Genomic DNA, 17,883 nt, shown 5'->3' with positions numbered 1-17,883 from the left:
ATGAAAATGGGACGAAAGTAATCACCCCCCCCCCCCCAAAAAAAAAAAAAAACTTTTTCTCGAGCTCATAACTGTCAGACAGTTCTAACATGGAAGCAGTACTGTGAAAACAACAACCCTCTCTGGCCCCGTTGCTGTACATCTTATTTGATTTTTGAGGGATCTACCACGCCCGAGGAAATACAACCAATCAGAGACAGATTGACACGCAAGGTGTTAATCACTAGCCACTTGCAGGCCAGGCAATTTCACACACATAAAAAAAAAAACACGCAGCTTTGACAGTCATCATGATGAATTTATTCTTCATAGAGTTGGTCTACAGTAAAAGGTAAATCTATAGCATCTACTCTTACATGCTCAATTTGAGAAAATTCAGCAATGTTTGTGGTGGGGGTGAAAAATACCAACACGTATAAAGACATTCTGTTTTTGAATCACCTGATGATATCATTACATACAAATATATGCGATCATGGAGGCAGTGAATATATCAGGAATCATCTCTCTACAAATGCAAATATAATATGACTAAAATAAAAATCAACTAGTGTTTGTTTTTTGTTTTTTCTTTTATTTGTGAAGTGCTCCCTATCAGTGTTCCCTTTCCTTTGGCTTCTCTGTTCCTCATGCTTGTGTTTAAAAAATATCAACCATGAAAAGACAGTTTCACATGTGTGATCACACTTGACTGTACAGAATTAAAAACTAGATTAAAAGAACAAAAGAAAATACTGATAAATAATAAAAGAACAACAAGAGTGTGTTTGGTTATGCAGATGAAGCAGTTGCTTTTGGACTCTTTTGGAATATGTGGTCAGAGATCTTAGACCTCATGGTCAGAGAGAAGGCACGCGGTCCAGACGAAGCCTCTCCGGGCTGCCGTTGTTGTCGTCGCGGTTCGTCTCCGGGCTGTGCCCGTGCTCATCTGTGCTCTCGGGAGATTCGTACGGGTAATTTTCGCAGATTTCCTCGTCCTCTTGCTCCTCTTTGATGCTGATTGAACAAAAGCAGGAAGTGACAGCGTGGTGTGTTAAACGCAATTAATCATCTACCGTCCAATGATGCGAGTGATGCATACAAAGCTTGCAGGGGTGATTGTGTTGCGCTGCTGTCGCTTTGGTACCCGGACCCATTGGCGAGGGCGCCGTTCATCTGCTCTTGAAGGATGTGGGGCAGGGAATGCAAAGGGATGCTGCCCATCGCACTCGGGTTGTAGAAGGAGTTACAGTCTAAACTTCCAACCTGTAATAGAAAAAAATAAAAGTCCTAATTAATATTTATAGTGTGAAAGGATCCACTTTTCCATTTCCACGTGAAATGATGTACGAGCCATCCACACACCACGCGCCTACCTGGGGAGCCGACCCAGCTAAACTCTGTCGGTTTTTCAGGAAAGATCTGTAATGGGAAAAAAAAAAAAAAACACGAGTCAGGGCTCGGCGGGAAATGATTGCAAGACGTAGACGCCGAAGCTCCCAAAAACATTCAGGTGGAACGTCGGGTCTGAGATGCTGTGGCGTCAACAAGACATTAGCCAACTCACCCATTACCGGCTGCCTTCTGGGGCCTTCGTCTGTGGAACTCGATCTCGTCCACCGTCCACACGGCTCCCTTCACATTCTCCAGGCGCACAAAGCACTTATGGAGGCTCAGGTTGTGTCTGACAGCATTCTGGACATTTCCAGAAAATAATGTTACAATATGCACACACTTGACACAAACTGACATCTATACCTTCCATGTGGCTGCATTGCGTCGGAAATAGGCAAAGTTTCTTGTGAACCAGTTGTAGATTTCATTTAAAGTCAACTGATTGCGCGGTGACTCGTATATTGCCTGATGGAGATGAAGAAAATGTTCAGAGATTAACAGAAAATTCTTGCAAACATCCATCTTTGGATTTTCATACAACGCCGCCTTTACCTGTCGTATGAGAGATGCATATGTAAATGGCGGTCTAACTTCTGTGCTCAGGTAAAACTCCTTATTATCAACGATATCTGTTGAAAGACAAAAACGTTGCGCTTAAATTTCCAATTTCTATGCTTTCCAGATTAAAAATGTTTTTTTTCTCCTCCCCGCGACTTTTGTTTGCATGTCGGAAAACAGGAGGAGCTTACGCAAACAAAGCTGCACCACTGAGATACTCAGGTGGATTAAAGCTTGTGTGTCCACCTGCTGAGTGGACGTTTGACATTCACCTTGGCTGACAGAGCGGCTGTAGCGCCTGCGTACAGGGGTTCCGTTGAAGCCGCCACTGGGAGTGAGGACCGAGGGGGATTCGGACAGCGGCGTCAAGGGCGTGGACGGCGCCGTGGCGCTCTGGGACAAGCTCATATGGGGACCTTTGGGTGGCGTTGCCTGGGAGAAGGACATGTTAGGCACAAGGTTCACCTGCGGAGGAAAAACAAATTGCCACTTGAAAGAAAGAAAATGGTGTCTCTTGAACCATGCAGTGGATATCAAGTCTAACATCAAAGCGTTAATTGACAGAGACTCACGGGCTGAGCTGCAGCTTTGGGCTCAGATGACTTCAGATGAGCCATCATTGCTTGAAGTCGCTCTTTGTCTTTTTTTAGCTGTGTTCCAAACATATGAGAATAGAGAGGCGCTAAGTTCACTGTCTGCGATACATGACAAAAACTCACTGGGTAATTTTCTCGCACACACTAAAGATGCCACATCTGGTTGCAGACAAGTATAAACAACATGGCACTGCAGTAGCAGCCATTTTATATAAAGTTAGTGTGTAGCTAAGAAAAAAAAAAATCCAGATCGGTCAACACAAACCTGTAGTTCCAGCTGTTGAACCACTTGCATCTGCACGCGACACTGTGCGGTGCTCTTGTCGTCAAGTGTGTGTTCGCTGTTTAAATGTCTGCAGCAAAAGACAGAGAGCAGAAAACATTATGGATGGAAATTAAAGTGCTAATGATAAAAAAAAAGTAAAAATAATAATCTACGCTTTAACACAAATGTTTTCAAAAACCTGTTTTTGCTTCTTGACTTTTCATCCACACACTGCTTGAGTTTGGTTCCTGTCCTATTTTCTAGGAAAAGTTGGCCAGGGCAACATATTTTTTAAAACTCAACTCAAACAACATGCGTAGAAAAAAAACATTTTAGGGAGCTTTGCTTGACTAGTGTTGGACAAGTTACTTCCAAATTGTAATTTATCACATGTTACATGTTGCTTGCGCATGAAAGTAATTGTGTCTTTGTAGCGTAATGAGTAATAATTAAGTTACTTTTTTTTTTCCAATCATTTAATGTAAATATTTTTTAAAAATGAATGATCCCAGACTACATGGAGACAAAGGTTTAAGGTAACAAAATATGGAAATAATAAATGAGTGCATCAGACTTTAATTTAATGCCATGTAGTGTAGTTTGTCCATTGGAGGTGCCGTAGCCACCGCTGCACTTCCTTTCAAAATATTTGATTAAATTTGTGTAAAGGTCTCAAAGATTGTAAGGCATTACCAGACTCAGTAACTGTAATAATATTTTTTTTAAAAATTGAAAGTAACTCGTTATATTACTGAATGATTGCCACATTGTAATATATTATTGTACCGCATTACTAACCCCAACACAGATTATAAGTATGATATTCAGAAAGTCTCCAATAAATCCCCAGGCAGGATATCTCTTTTTTCACAATTTGCCAATATTGTTCTTGCGCCTTTTTCCTGACACGACAATCTCCAGGCCTCTGATTGGCTTGCAGTGCCACTTGTTCTCACGGCATGCGCAAGACATCTTGAAAATGCCTGGAGAGATTTTTTTGACTCCCAAAAGATATAGGTGAAAATAAAATTGGTAAAAATGTGCAGTAAAAAAATGTACGAAAGAAAATAATCTTCAACCGTGTTTTCTTTGAGATCCAAAATGCAGTAAATAAGCATCACCAATGTGTGTCCTAGTTGAGGGTCCAATCAGTGTTACAACAACAAGCAGATACTCACTTAAAAAATGCCTGAAAGTCTCCAAAGACCGTCTCACAGCCGGGCCATTTGCACATGCCGTTCCCGTAGAGAGCGTGGCTACTTGGTACGTTTTCATCCAGCGAGCCGCTGAAACAAGTCACAACATACAACCGGCCTCAGTGCTGCATCTCTGGATATGTTAAACCAGAAGAAAGTCCAGGCCCACAATAGAACAGGATGTATCAAAGGGTACAGTTTGCACAGGAAAGCACCTTTCCTTCCTTTTCAAGAGCGAGGGATGGCCGTTGGTCGCAGATTGGTGGTTGGACGACTCTCGAGAGTCACCGCCCGTGGATAACGCACCGCTGCCATTTTCACAGCCTAAGATAAACCAACAAGTTAGAGTCTGTCTGTCTGTCTGACCTTCATCTAGTGGCAAATAAAACATTGATCGCTGACGTACCGGCAACAGTGGTGGGGAGCACGGAGAGCAGGCCTTGCCTCTGCAGGTTGAGAAGATGCTGTTGCTGCACCTGAAGAAGTTGCTGCTGGATGGCGATCTGCTGTGCTGTAAGCTAGGACACAAACGGCTTGATTTATTAAAGGGCACAAATTACGATGCACTTGCAAACAGATACGGAAGCTGATCTACTGCCCGGGCATACCCAAGATTGCATCTGCCAAACGGGAAAGAAAGAAATAAATAAAACAGGCAATTAATTCAAATGAATGGTCAGCTCAAAATGCTGATTTTGTATTTTTAAATAAGGTGTCTAAAAAGCAGGCACAAACAAGCAGCGTAGTGCAATTTTGAAGCTTCTGATTGGGCTGACATGGAGCCAGTCACAAGAAGGAGTCAAGCCTTGCCTCTGACAAAATGCTTTTCAACTCTGTATTCCTTTGCATCTGGATCATTTCAGCCCACGATGATTTTTTTTTTCTTTTTCCAATTTAAATGCAACATTACGCATGATGGGCAAATACATCCAATTCTCATTGAAAACAAACAAAATGTGGCTTTTATGTGGTTGCTGGCTGCCTGAATAATTTATGGAGCAGCAGATTTCTTTTCTTTAACTCATGAATGTTTGTTTGCCTCTTTCACTAACACCACAAGTTTTCACCACTTCAAAATGCATTTTTGCCAAAATACCAACCACTCATTTAAATAGGCCATTTGCTTGTTATTTGAAACTTGAATTATAGGTAAACAGAGTCGCAACGTTGCAAATGTACCAAGCGATATCCAGCCGGTCATGTGCATCCATCGTACATCACATGACCAGCATATTTGGATAACGCGAGCAATCGATGTAGCAACTGCAGATTGAAGTATCCATTTGTCTCAGGTCAGATTTAGCGGTTGACAAGCGCTGACGGCATTTGTGGGAAGAGATGGTGGACTGGCTGAAGTTTAGTGACAACCATCAAACTATTTATTTCACTTTGGTTTTGCAGTGCTCCCGAAGGATCTACTAATGTGGTTAGGAACGTTCCCTTAATTGTCTGCATACGACAAGCACATTGAGAAAGAAAGAAAACATTTCCTGCATCCACACACCCACACCTGCTCTCAGCCAAGTGCCTCTTGAAACTGTGACATTCCGATAATTGCATGTTGACGTCACAAATGGCGGGCAGATTTTCTTCAGAAGGAGCCAAGTGTCAGCCAAATCAGTTTCCATTGCAAAATGGGAGCACATGATGGAACTTTGTTCTTCTGCGCCATTTATCAAACTCACCTTTTCATTTGTGTATTCTTCTGAAAAGATTATATTTCAATACTTTTTACTCCGAGAGTGCACTCAAGTACACACCATTTGAAGCAACAACATGCACATAGACAGCAAACCACTTAGTGGAAATATTTGTGGTTAATAAAAAAATCCATCCATCCGTTGATTAACGTTTGTCCACTTTAGTATCAAGGGTGAGCGGGTACTTATTTACCTACATGCTGGACGAGATGCCAGCCAATCACAGGACACATAGACAAGCAACCAGTCAAACCAGTTTTATTGAAACCTGGGACTGCGACTCTGAGCCAAATGTCCTAATCACGACCCTAACGTGCTGCCTTACTTTAACTTAGGATCTTCTTTTCGACTAATTCTCCAATTGTCCAAGGATCAATGCTAACGCTGAAAAATTCGGAGTTTCATCACCTCATAAACTCACAAAAATTACAGAAAGTTAGAACCTTTGAGAACTGTTATGCATGCAATCAGACGCTATGCTTATTTAGCTGGTCCAGATGACTTGCATCGTCATTCTCACCGTTTCTGGCACCAGCACCAAATTTTAAGGCCATTTCTTTGGCCAATAGAAGATGACAAGTTGCAAACAGAAGCAAGCGTGCAACCGCAACCGCAAGTTTGGAGGCTGTCCAATACGGTGCACACCTCAAGCCTTGAGCAAACTTGGATATGTAATTAAGTGCTTCCTCCAGATTGTACGCTAGCCTTGTACTTTGTGGCACATGTTGCTCGAGGCGTAATTTGCGTTGCATTTCGAGAAATGGACATATACTTTGACGCTTTTGATCCATGCTGTTTGTTGCAGATGTGATTGAACCGGGGGCTACTGAGTGATGTTTTTACGCTCTCGCGCGAGCACTGCGCGTTCAAGCTAACAATGGAAAATCCCCAACCCTTCCACTTCCGAACAGTCACAAGGATAGCCTTTGGTACAGAAACCTGCAATGGTATTGATTTGATGTGAAACTGAAAAAAAATGCTGACTTCAGTAGCAATTCCTACCAGGGTTATTTTAGTAAATGAAAAATAATAGCTAATAAAAAAGCGTCATCATATGACGTCGCTCCAAAGTGATGTGTTTGCTTGTTGACAGGGTCTCCTGAAAGGCAAGTGTTTTGCTTTTTTTGGTTCATACATGTGATGTGTGTTCACATCAGCTCCAAAAATGAAAACTGAGATATTCCGGAGGCATCATAAGCCAAAGTTTGCTTGTTTTATTGTTACTACTTGTGTGCGAGCGTGTTTTTTTTTTTTTTTTAAATTAAGGTCAAACTAACGCAAGGGAAATTGTCTAGGATAATTTGGGGTCACGAGATTTTATTTCCTTTTTGGTGTGGTTTGTGACAAGAAAGTTCTTTGATATTTTATCATGGATGTTGTATTTCAGATGCATTCGGCCACATTGAGAAAATTAATGATTTTATGGTTCGACAATTTTTTTTTTTTTACATTCCACATAATAGGGAGCACATCAACCCTTTATACATAGTGTCCAACATCACAAGGAAGGACAATCACAAACATTTATCCTTTCATCTTCAAGATGAACAGTGTTCATATTTGATTTGATTTTCATGCTACTTAAAAAAGATTAACGTGTGAATTTGCGGTGTTCGAACTGTCACACCTAAGCAAATTGCTCGTCACTGACCAAGTGACGTGTCAACATGCGTTGCATGAGAAGACATCAAGGGGTGATCAAAACAATACATTATCATTACAAGTTTACTTTATAATATACAATGCATTTCAATTAAAAACTGTTTTCATAAAATATGTAGCGTAATAGAAACGTTTTCCATTGCATGTATATGCGGACTCGTCACTTTCAACTGGTGGGAGGTGCCTCCTCGTGCTTGCATGTAAACGGAGGCGTGTTTAACACCGTCGTGATTTTGACATGACTTGTTGTGGTGCATCAGCATGAAAACATTAAATTCGGAGACCCTGGAACTGACAATTCATTTTGGATTACAAACATTTGCCACTGTCCAGAATCCATGACGACATTTTCTTCTGATGTGGTAAGGCTTCAACTACCGTCTTCCCTTTAATGAGGTGTTGGGCTCACATTATGGTGCATTTGGACTTTTATTGATTGCTATGTATTGTATTTATATAAATAATTAATGTAAGTGACATTAGAGGCGAAAAACTTCAGGTTAGTTTAAGGCAGCTAGGTTCCTGCGACACACTTGCTAGCATCGGCAAAACAAGCACTACAGTTCTTAGTTGCGACACACATTGTCTACTAATCACTTATTGTCATAAAGTTCCACAATGATTTCCGCCTTTTGGCAGCTGGGAAATGAAAATAAAGACCATAAGGAAGGTATTATGGGGAAAAAGAATTCTCAAATTTGACATTTTTGACCAAACGATGACTTTTTGTCAATAATTTAAAACTAATCTCTGCGACATACGCCCGATTTTGGAAAAACGCATCCCATAGCAACTAAATATATACAGTATATGAAAACTGGATTTAATACTATACTTTAATACTCTAGAGGAATTAAAGCCACAAATACAGTGAAGGGAACGGGTGCAAATGTGTAAACTCACCTCCTGACTAACGATCCCTGCATTCTTCTGTTGGAGCAGCTGCATATTTAGCTGCTCTTGCTGATTCTTGAAGACCTCTTGAATTTGTTGCTGCGGACATGTTGATAAAACAAGAGTTAAAACAAACACAAAGGTTGGGCCCCTACTTTGGATTTCTCGGCTTTGCTTCTGAATGTCGTCAACTGTTGTGTTTGTAAATGCTTTTGGCTGTTGTGTCCTTGCTTGTGTGAAGCACATCGAGTTGCCTCAAACGGCCTCCAACACGTTACCTGGTGCACCATGAGGGCCTTCTGCTGCTGGAACAGGGCTTGGATCTGCTGAGGGCTGAGCACCTGTTGCTGCGCCGCCTGCTGCTGTAGCTGCTGCGGAGCCTCGGCGGGTGGGGTCATCATGGATGACGAGGCCGGAACCTGTGACCACCACAACATTGGATCTGAATAAGTTGGCCTCTATAGGAGTCAATAACTCCGCACACAGTGGCCATCTACAACAGAATTTCTGCTTAATGAATGGCCCCCTTTACTGTGTGCGACCCAGATGAAAAAGACAGGCTTGTAAATCCCAGCTCGTGTCAACACCTCTGATACATAAGTTTACGGGGAATGCATGAATGATAACAGCAACACAAAAACGGGAGTATTTTGTAGATAGCAATAAAAGTGAACCCACATTTGTATGTAACTCTAGTAGCAACGTCCTCCTGAAAAGTGCCAACAAAACAATGTGCCGCAGAACAAATTAAACATCATAACGCTAAATCAAGAGCCGGTTGTTGCAAATTGTGCAGAGCGGGCTTGGTGCATGGGAATCGCCCGTTGCGACAAATACATGTTTCAAGTAGGTGTCTGTGAAATGCACCTTTGCTTTTCTTCTTCTATGCTCGTGTGTTGTCTCCTGACTGGGCCTTTTCCCCGATGCTAAGACACTTTTCAAATGCGTCTGTTTCTTTACTTAATTTGCGAGCTTACGGGCTTCATATTAGCATCATGGATGGACGTAACCAAGACAATCCTCTCCCAGTTCAAATTAAAATAATGTTTCAGCCTCGGATAATAAAGAAACTGCAAATGAATATTGAGTGAACGCTCTAAATTGTGCTGGTGATGGTTGTTTGTCTTTGTGTGCCCTGCGATTGGCAGGCAACCAGCTCAGGGTGTGCCCCGCTTACTACCTAAAGACAGCTAGAATACACTCCAGCACGATCACGATACTTGTGAGGAGAAGCAGCTCGGATGGATATGTTTTTATTATTCTTTATTATTCTGGCCCTGTGGTAGGGACCACTGACTTATATGAAATACTCCATACGGTCTCTTCCAAAAGTATTGGAACGGCAAAGTCAATTACTTTGTGTTTGTCATTCACCAACTTTTATTTCATGGTACATACATAAAGATGTGTTAAACAACTCACAACTGAGCACTTTTTGTTTGAAGAAAAGTGTTGGACCATGTGACTGATGGGTGTTTCTAGTTGCTCATGCGTCGCTTTTTAGGTTGATTAGTTCAACATTAGATAGTGCTTGTTTTTGGCATTGGGTTTCACCTGTGAAAACTGCATTTGTATGCATGAGTAAACAAAGACCAAAGAGCTGTCTATGGGAGAGAAGCAAACCATTTGGAAGTTGACAGAAGAGGAAAAATTGATCAGAGTGATTAAACAAACATTGGGCAGAGTCAAAACAACAATTTGCAATCTCCTGAAAGAGGAAACAACTGGTGGACTGAGCCACAGACATTGAACAGGTTTGAACCAGGATATGAATCGCAGTTGACAACAGATCTGTGTAGAAACAGCCGAACACAACAGTCAGTGACATCACTGACAAGCTTCACAGGGCGGGAGTGAAGGTATCACAATCCATTATTCAAAGAAGAATTTGAGAGAAGAAGGGCAGATTGGATTTTTAAGCCACTAAAGTTTTGGAACAAACTTTTATGGACTGATGAGCCCCTATTCCACTAGGAGGCTAACATTTGCACCTGTTGGCGAAGGATAGCAAATGTGTTTTCACGTCACGGTTCATCAGGGCTTGTACAAGGTCACAAACATTCGCAAAATGCTCGCTAAATGTTCACCAACATTGTGTTTTTACGTGTCGCAAGGAAATTTTAAAAGTTTAAAATTCCCATGAGACAAGAAAAGGACAATGGAACGTCTGCCGAACGTTTGCGACTTTGAACGAACCCTGGTGGCAAAGCAACATTTGCAAGTTTTGCCCCTCAGTGGGATAGTGGCGTAACACATCAAGAAATACCATGAACAAAAAAGCTGGACTTTCGAACTTTTGTCTTATTTTCTTCTTTTGATTTGAAATCCAAATGTCTTCAGTATGCAACAAGAACAAAAGAATTGACCTTGTCGTTCGATCCTTTTATATAAGAGGTGTGCAGCTCTCCAAGACATGACAATATGTATCATGACAGATGGGGTGCGATATGATTCAAGGACGGTTACATTTTTAAGTAGAACGATTCGATTTGGTTCAATCCAGTGGCATTATGAGCCGATTCGGTATGATGTAATGAGTTTCTGGTTGTCATTTTACATACATGTGAATTACTTGTCAGTAGGTTTCTGTAAATGTCACATTTCTTTCAAATATACCTAGCAAGATAGACTGTAACGTGGAATTGCTCTGTTTCGTTAGATTGGATGCACTTGAAAGTTGAATATGATGAATCAAACTTGATTTTCCGATTCAAAGCATTAGGTATATATATATATATATATATATATATATATATATATATATATATATATATATATATATATATATATATACATATATATATATATATATATGTATCTATATATATATATATATGTATATATATATGTGGATGGATGGATAGATAGATAGATAGCATCAGCAAACTCTGAAGAAGCCTGATAGGTATCCTGATCAGATGAAGGAAAACATGCAGGACACCGGCCTTCGAGGACTGGAGTTTGACACCCCTGATCTAAGGGCCTACATGGAGCCAGTCACAAGAAGTCATGCCGGACAGTATCAGTTATGACAAAACTCCTTTCAACTCGGCATTTCCTTGCATTTTGGGTCATTTGGGTCAGCACGCAGAGAAAATTGGTTGTGGCCTCACCCAGAACGTTTTTTTCAGGTGCGCTGTCCCAGGTTTTAAATGCAATATTTCACAGGATGGCACTCGGGACTCGGGACAAGTTGGATCCAAAAAAACATGGCTTTTTTGCAGTGGCCAGCTTCCTCAAAGTTATTTACATATTTCTTTTCCGTAACTCAATAATATTTGTTTGCCATTTCCACTAACACGTCAAATGAGATCACTTCAAACTTCATTTTTCGCTTGCAGTGCATCAGATTTTCCATGTTGAAACGATCTAAAGTGAAAACACTCCTTTAAAAGCAGCGGTCTTCACCACTTTTACTGTTGCCACCAGTGCGCACAATCTGACAGTCTGAGTAAACACGCAATTTAGCGGCCACTATTTGGGATCTTATCGAAAGATCACAATCTTAGAAGACCACGCACAAAACGCCCAGCAACAACATGTACAATTTGTTAGCGTGAACACACACCTTAGCGCCCACTACATTGGAGTTTACTAAATCACGGGCACTATTTGCAGTGATCCAGCCTCTCATACATACGCTTAATACTAGCAACACAGCGTGGGAGTTTTCAGAGGAAATGGAAGTTTTCACTCCTGGCCAATGGGTGTTTTTGTGAACTCTTTAACATACTCACACACAAAGCACAAAGGAAATCGGGTGTGGTGTCACTCACGGTGATGAAAACAGTGACAGAGAGAAAAACAAGATGAAACGGTTGAGTAAACATTGCAAATGCACTTGATAAGAATGCCCTTGTTGGTTGGGTGGTGAGGAGTCACACGTGTCTGATTTCGCTTTACAAACATGAGAAGGAACAACAAATAGAATGTATGCTTGGAAACTGATTTAAGTCAGAAGAATGGCATGTTATGAAGTCAATTTGTTTTGAAATAGAGCTTAAAAAAATATCACACATTTTAGTGGTTCCGTCGCAACATCGTAAGTATTACACAAATGTCGGCACTAACGATACGTTTGTTACAATTGTACAACTGTTGCAGTACGCTCAAATAAACAGAAATTGCCCATTTCAAGACATGATGGCTAGTTTGTTTTCCTTAGCCTCATACACAGTCTTTCTCTGACAACAAACGCACATCATTTCTTGACTCTGTTTGTGTGCACAAACAAATTGTGTTAGTTAAACGTGGATCGTGTTTAATATCAGTGAGGCCATACCATTTTGTGTCCTTGAAGAACAGACATGTATTTACTTTCACAACCATCAATAGTTTACATTGATGGATTGATTTTTGGACTTTTTCCTATTTGTAACATTGCCTCTCACTCTAGGTAATCTCATCGTATTCTAACCTCGTACCTCTTGGAATGGTGCAGCTGTGTAAAAATCACAAAATGAAATGTCGAGAAGCATTGAGGGATATGCTTCCCACTTTGGTTGGTAAAGCAACAAAGAAACCATTCTGAAAGAATCCTAATTTCCAGCATAAAGTACCGTTTGTGCTTGATTATATTTCCAACTCACCGTCTAGTTCAGACAGTTCTGTCAAACCGATTCAGCTCAAAATTAACCAAACAACAACAGATGGCTCAAGGGAATTAGACCGCCATCAAAACAACAACAACAACCAGTACCACAGAAACAACATCCTCTTCTGAACGGGCAGCAATTTACCAACCCCCACACCGCTCCCTGTCGAGCCTCACTGCTCTGGCAATGTTTGCAGTAAACATAAACAAAGTCATCAAAATTGCACAGAGACTAAATAATGAATAAAAAGCAGGCAGAGCCTGTTTACGAAAACAGAATGCAGGATTCATATTTTAATTAAGGCCTGAACCACAAACAAACATCTCTCTCTGAGGCAGAGTCTGTTTAGAGTCGGGCAAACAAACTGACGGAGAATTTCACAGAGGCTGTGGGCTAAACAATAACAGTCGACGGCCTCCTTGTTTGGCCTTTCTTATGAGATTCAATGCAGTCGAGGTGGCCACAAAAGCCATGAAAAAAACAGGTCTTCCCCACAGACAGACAGAGCTGGTCGGCCCTCTGTTTTTCTGTGGACACCATCAACACAACAACAGCCTTTGCCTAATCCCTGTTACCATGGCAGCCAGCAAGTCCAAACATCTTGTGTTGTTGTTATTGTTGAGAGTCATACCAGTGAGCAGCCGAGTGTAAACATAGATCTGTTCCTGCAAGACTGGTCTTGTGAACTCCCAGATGACTGACAGCAAAACAAAAAAAAGCACTAAAACCTAATACGAATACGTACCCTGCCAAGTACAAGCATCTGCAAAAACACCCACAATATTATATTACACAATCACAGGCATGTGATTTTTCCCGAGCAGACACACAACTGGGCACAAAAATGTAAATGTTGATTGAAAGTAGCATTACAATTAAACGGGGGAAAACTGATCTCCATTCCAAAGTCTACCTGGCAGCCAATAAATGAATAAAGAGCAACGCAATTTGCTGTCTGAGCCTTGTTAGTATCAGCGATGTGGGGAAAAAAAATAAGAGCAACAACAAAATCCCCCTCGCAACTCCCACCCTTCCTAAATCCCTACACCCCCCTCTGCGCTAACTTTCAACAAAAATATATAACACAGCAAGGGGTTCAAGGCTATACAGTACATTCACTTTCCAAACAGAAAACTCAAACAATTTTCCATTTTCTGCAGGATATTAAAAATATCTATCTATCTATCTATCCATCCATGAAGACGAGCACCTGCAAAATAAGAGGCAATAATTCACACACGTTACATCTTCAGCTTCAATGTGCGCAACACATTTGTAAAAAAAAAAAAACACACAAAAAGAAAAAACAAATGTGCTCCCAAAATGCAAGCATTGCTCCAATACTGAGGTAATGTTACCAAAGTGAACATCTAAACAATCAGTGTTTGTTTAATAAAGGGACACCAACAGGAATAAACTGACCCTGGGTGATTCTGGGGGAGGAGTATGGCCGCTCCTTAGTCGATTGTCATTCTCTGCATTTTTCCCGTTCTGTGTCCTAACAGCTGGAATGGCGTGGCTAGTTGGTTCTGACCCAGACTCGTGCATCTGGACTCCACTGACCTGAGAAACAAACAAAATGTGTAAATGGAAACAGCTGGGTGAAAAAAGTGTGGCATAATGGAAAATATGGAAAACAAATCACAATGGTGAGGTTATTTAAAATTTAAGTCATGGAGCATGATAAATAAATCCCTTCTACCATTTATACCCACACCAGGAACATCTTGGTGATATATGTGTAGCGCACGTGGGAGGGATTGACTTCATAGTTTTAATATTATCTATTGCAAGTAAGTATTTTAGAGTGTACTTATTGGCTACAGCAAAAACTATGGAGATAAATTAAGTTGACAACAGCAACCTGTTCGAGAGTGTTTGGGGTTCATAGTGATTAATAAATGCCAACAGAAGTGCTCTCTTGAATAGTCACGAGTTTCACTTTGCACCATTCAACATTTCAAGGCTGGTTCTAATTTGCTTCCCGAGTGATACCGTCCTTTTACAAAGCAAAGCCACGGAAAATGCTTCATCCTCACACTTTTTTTCACTTGTAAAAAATATTGACACTCGGGCTGCTAGCCTTTCAGACCAGATTAGCATCACACCCCAACATGGATGAAGAATTATAGCACAAGCAAGCGGGGGTTAAAAAGGCTTGTGGAGAGGCATCAAGTGTAAAAAGGAGTTATGTTGTCTAAAGGAGTTACACAACACTCAGAGATGGGGTTAGTGTAACCGCGAGAGGAGACTGGGAGAAGATTGTTATAATAATAATTGCAATAATAACAATAATATAGCGTTTTTTTCTGGACACTCACAATCGATTAATTATTCATGCACGTGGACATTCCCACTTTGGTGGCGGCAAACTACATCTGTCACCACAGCTGCCCTGAGGCAGACTGACTGGAGCGTGGCAGCCAGCGTGCACCTACGGCCCCGCCGACCACCATCAAACATTCACACCCCGCCGTACGCCAGTGTGAGTGGCACTGGAGGCAACGTGCATGATGTGTCTTGCCCAAGGACACAATGGCACATGACTCGGACAGAGCAGGATTCGAATAGCGGACGCTCTGGTTACTGGATGACCCACGGCAACTCATTTTACATTTAAGTAATAAAAGTTCACTTGGATATTTGTTCAAAGGCGTTTTACACTTACGGCAATATGCGTTTGAAACTGAAAAGGGACAATTCCATTCAGGGCCTTCAGAATTATTGCTTGATTTTAAGGCGTGGGCGCAAACAAATACGACAGGGTAACAACAGTGTCGTCTGGAACTAATCTACAAGAAGATCCCAAAAAGAAATTCAATTTAAAAAGAAACACATTACTTTTATTCACTGTTATCTGAAATCACCAACGTTGTTAACTTTCAACCAAGTTACAATGTAAAAAAAAAAAAAAAAAAACAGCTCAGGTACAAGTTGCAGACAGTCTCCTCTGAAACTGCAAGAGGAACATGCTTGGTCTATTTGTTGAATAACTGAGTGCTGCCATGGCTACTGTAAACACAGGGGCCCTGGGTCTGTGTTTATGTGCAAACATATCTTCCTTCTGGAACAATTTACCATTAACCAGGTGGTGCGATAAACGGCCGTGTCAGGTAGTACAATGCACAAGAAGGCTTTTATGTGTACAGCTTGGGAGTGCTTGAGTCGAAAGCTAAGCAGCATAAACAAAAGTAAATAAAGTAGGCAAACAGATAATGTGAGCAGATGGAAAAGCTCAGATGAAAAAGGCCGCATTGCCTCAAGGAGAACGTCATTAGTTTCAAGGTTCGCAAAGTTATAAATCAAACATACAAAGCAATGGTTAAATATACAGCAGACATTTGGCCTCACAAAGGAATCAACACCAAATTATAATTTTTGAGACTAATGTCCATGATACAGATTCAGTTTTACTCACTCGCTTCAGAGACAACAAGAAACGTGTATTTCCTGCATGAGATGTGTCAGAGTAGTATTATGAAATGAATGAAAGGCCTATTGCAAAGATGCTTAAAAAAAGTGAAGTGATTCCTGCAAATGAAAGCCAATCTCAACCATATCCGGCATTTTCAGGCAAAGTTTCCACTCTGTTTACTCATGCTTCCAGGAGCAGGCTTACTACAAAAGACAAAAAGCTGAGTTTCCTGTTGTCATGTCTGAAGGCAAGAGTCAACTTTGTGCATTAAAAAAAATCTATTCATGTATTACCATCAACACATTAGATAGTAAAAACAGTACTGTGGCAAATCTGTATCAAGGGAGGACTCATAATTAGCAATAATGTGTGTGAGATTTGGTAGTGTAAGGATATAGCATCAACTTTGTTATGCACTTTAAGGTGATTCGAATACCTAACATCGGCAACGTGTCTGCATCGCTTTCATCTTGGTTGGAGGGTCGATAGAATTGTTCTAATCAGTCTTGTTGTTCGTGCACAAATGTGTCCCAGAGAAGAATACTAACAGTATCTATTTGTGGAATACTTCACTTTGGGGACGGTCATGCAACTTATTTTTGGACATTCAAATACTATCAATCCGAATAAGCTTGAGCAGATGTCAAATAGTCGCTCACTATTAATAGCGGTGCTATATCATATGTTGGGCACAAAATGAATGGACTCGACAACCGCCGACAGCAGCCATTGCAGTATGAGATTTCTAGTGAGGACCCGAACATGAAGCGAGTGGTAACAAGGAGGACGAGGAACTGTGAGTTCGTATGTTCGACATGCGAACGAGCGCGTGTTATTCATAGGCTATATTTCCTCTTCTCTCCTCCGGAGAATATGAACGTGTTTTCAAGCCAACCGTAAGCTTCGTAGCGATGTGCAACAAAAGCTAGCCGCTAACCGAAAGGAATCATCTCCCTGTTTTGCCAACGGAGATATGGCAATGAATATGACATTCAGATCAACACTCGTATAAAGGCTCATCGGCGTGCGACTTCGTTAACTTTTACTCACCAGCTTGTGTTCGCGCAGACAAAGTTGGACTCGGTGTGGTGTCGGGAGAATGAACCTCGGAGTGGCTCGCTTGGCGGCGGGGCTAGCCACAAGTTGCTAACAGAGGGCGTGGCTTCGGTAAAAGTAAACAATGGTGACGTCATGTCCACACGCGGGGCCGTCAGCGCGCTTTGGGGGAAAAAGATCTCAAGGATGACATTCGCATTCGGACTCAGTAGATTTGTATTCACTCGCTTCGTTGTAATTGAAGATTTTAGTGCTAATAAATAACTGGTTGACAAAAGTCAAGTAACGAATGCATTCTCTAAGTTTTGAACAATGACTGAGTTATTCAGTTCCATTGAAGCGGTTGAGAGGTATGAATTTAGCAATGTGTTCAAACTGTATTTATTTTGTGTACTTTGCAGCGTGGTGTAGCACTGTATACGTCACACGAAGATTGAGGTAACTTTCATTACCACACTAATTTTGTTGTCAAACAAAGTTGACAGTAATTACTTTTGTATGAGCACAACATTAAATACAGTTCGTTTTGGGATTTGGATACATTGTGTAAATTGTCATAATACTGTGGCCAG

General features: G+C 41.1%; 1 protein-coding gene across 1 annotated transcript; it reads right to left on the bottom strand.

The window, feature by feature from the left end:
• Nucleotides 1-277: 277 nt before the first annotated feature.
• Nucleotides 278-17,444, bottom strand: LOC148340663 (forkhead box protein P1-B-like). Its single transcript, XM_088291957.1, has 16 exons — nt 17,306-17,444; nt 14,263-14,403; nt 8,524-8,664; nt 8,255-8,344; nt 4,396-4,507; nt 4,205-4,313; nt 3,972-4,079; nt 2,794-2,881; nt 2,505-2,582; nt 2,205-2,397; nt 1,927-2,003; nt 1,738-1,839; nt 1,547-1,674; nt 1,356-1,401; nt 1,082-1,245; nt 278-996 (listed from the first exon to the last, which is right to left on the bottom strand). The coding sequence occupies exons 2-16, from the start codon at nt 14,386-14,388 to the stop codon at nt 840-842; spliced, it is 1,719 nt and encodes a 572-aa protein (XP_088148083.1). The 5' UTR covers nt 14,389-14,403; nt 17,306-17,444; the 3' UTR covers nt 278-839.
• Nucleotides 17,445-17,883: the final 439 nt, after the last annotated feature.

The sequence above is a fragment of the Idiotropiscis lumnitzeri genome, chromosome 3 (assembly GCF_059441095.1).
Source record: "Idiotropiscis lumnitzeri isolate Australia: NSW breed Sydney's pygmy pipehorse chromosome 3, RoL_Ilum_1.0, whole genome shotgun sequence".
Taxonomy (NCBI): Eukaryota; Metazoa; Chordata; class Actinopteri; order Syngnathiformes; family Syngnathidae; genus Idiotropiscis; species Idiotropiscis lumnitzeri.
Note: the sequence above shows the minus strand (reverse complement) of the source record. Positions and strands in the feature narration are given on the sequence as shown.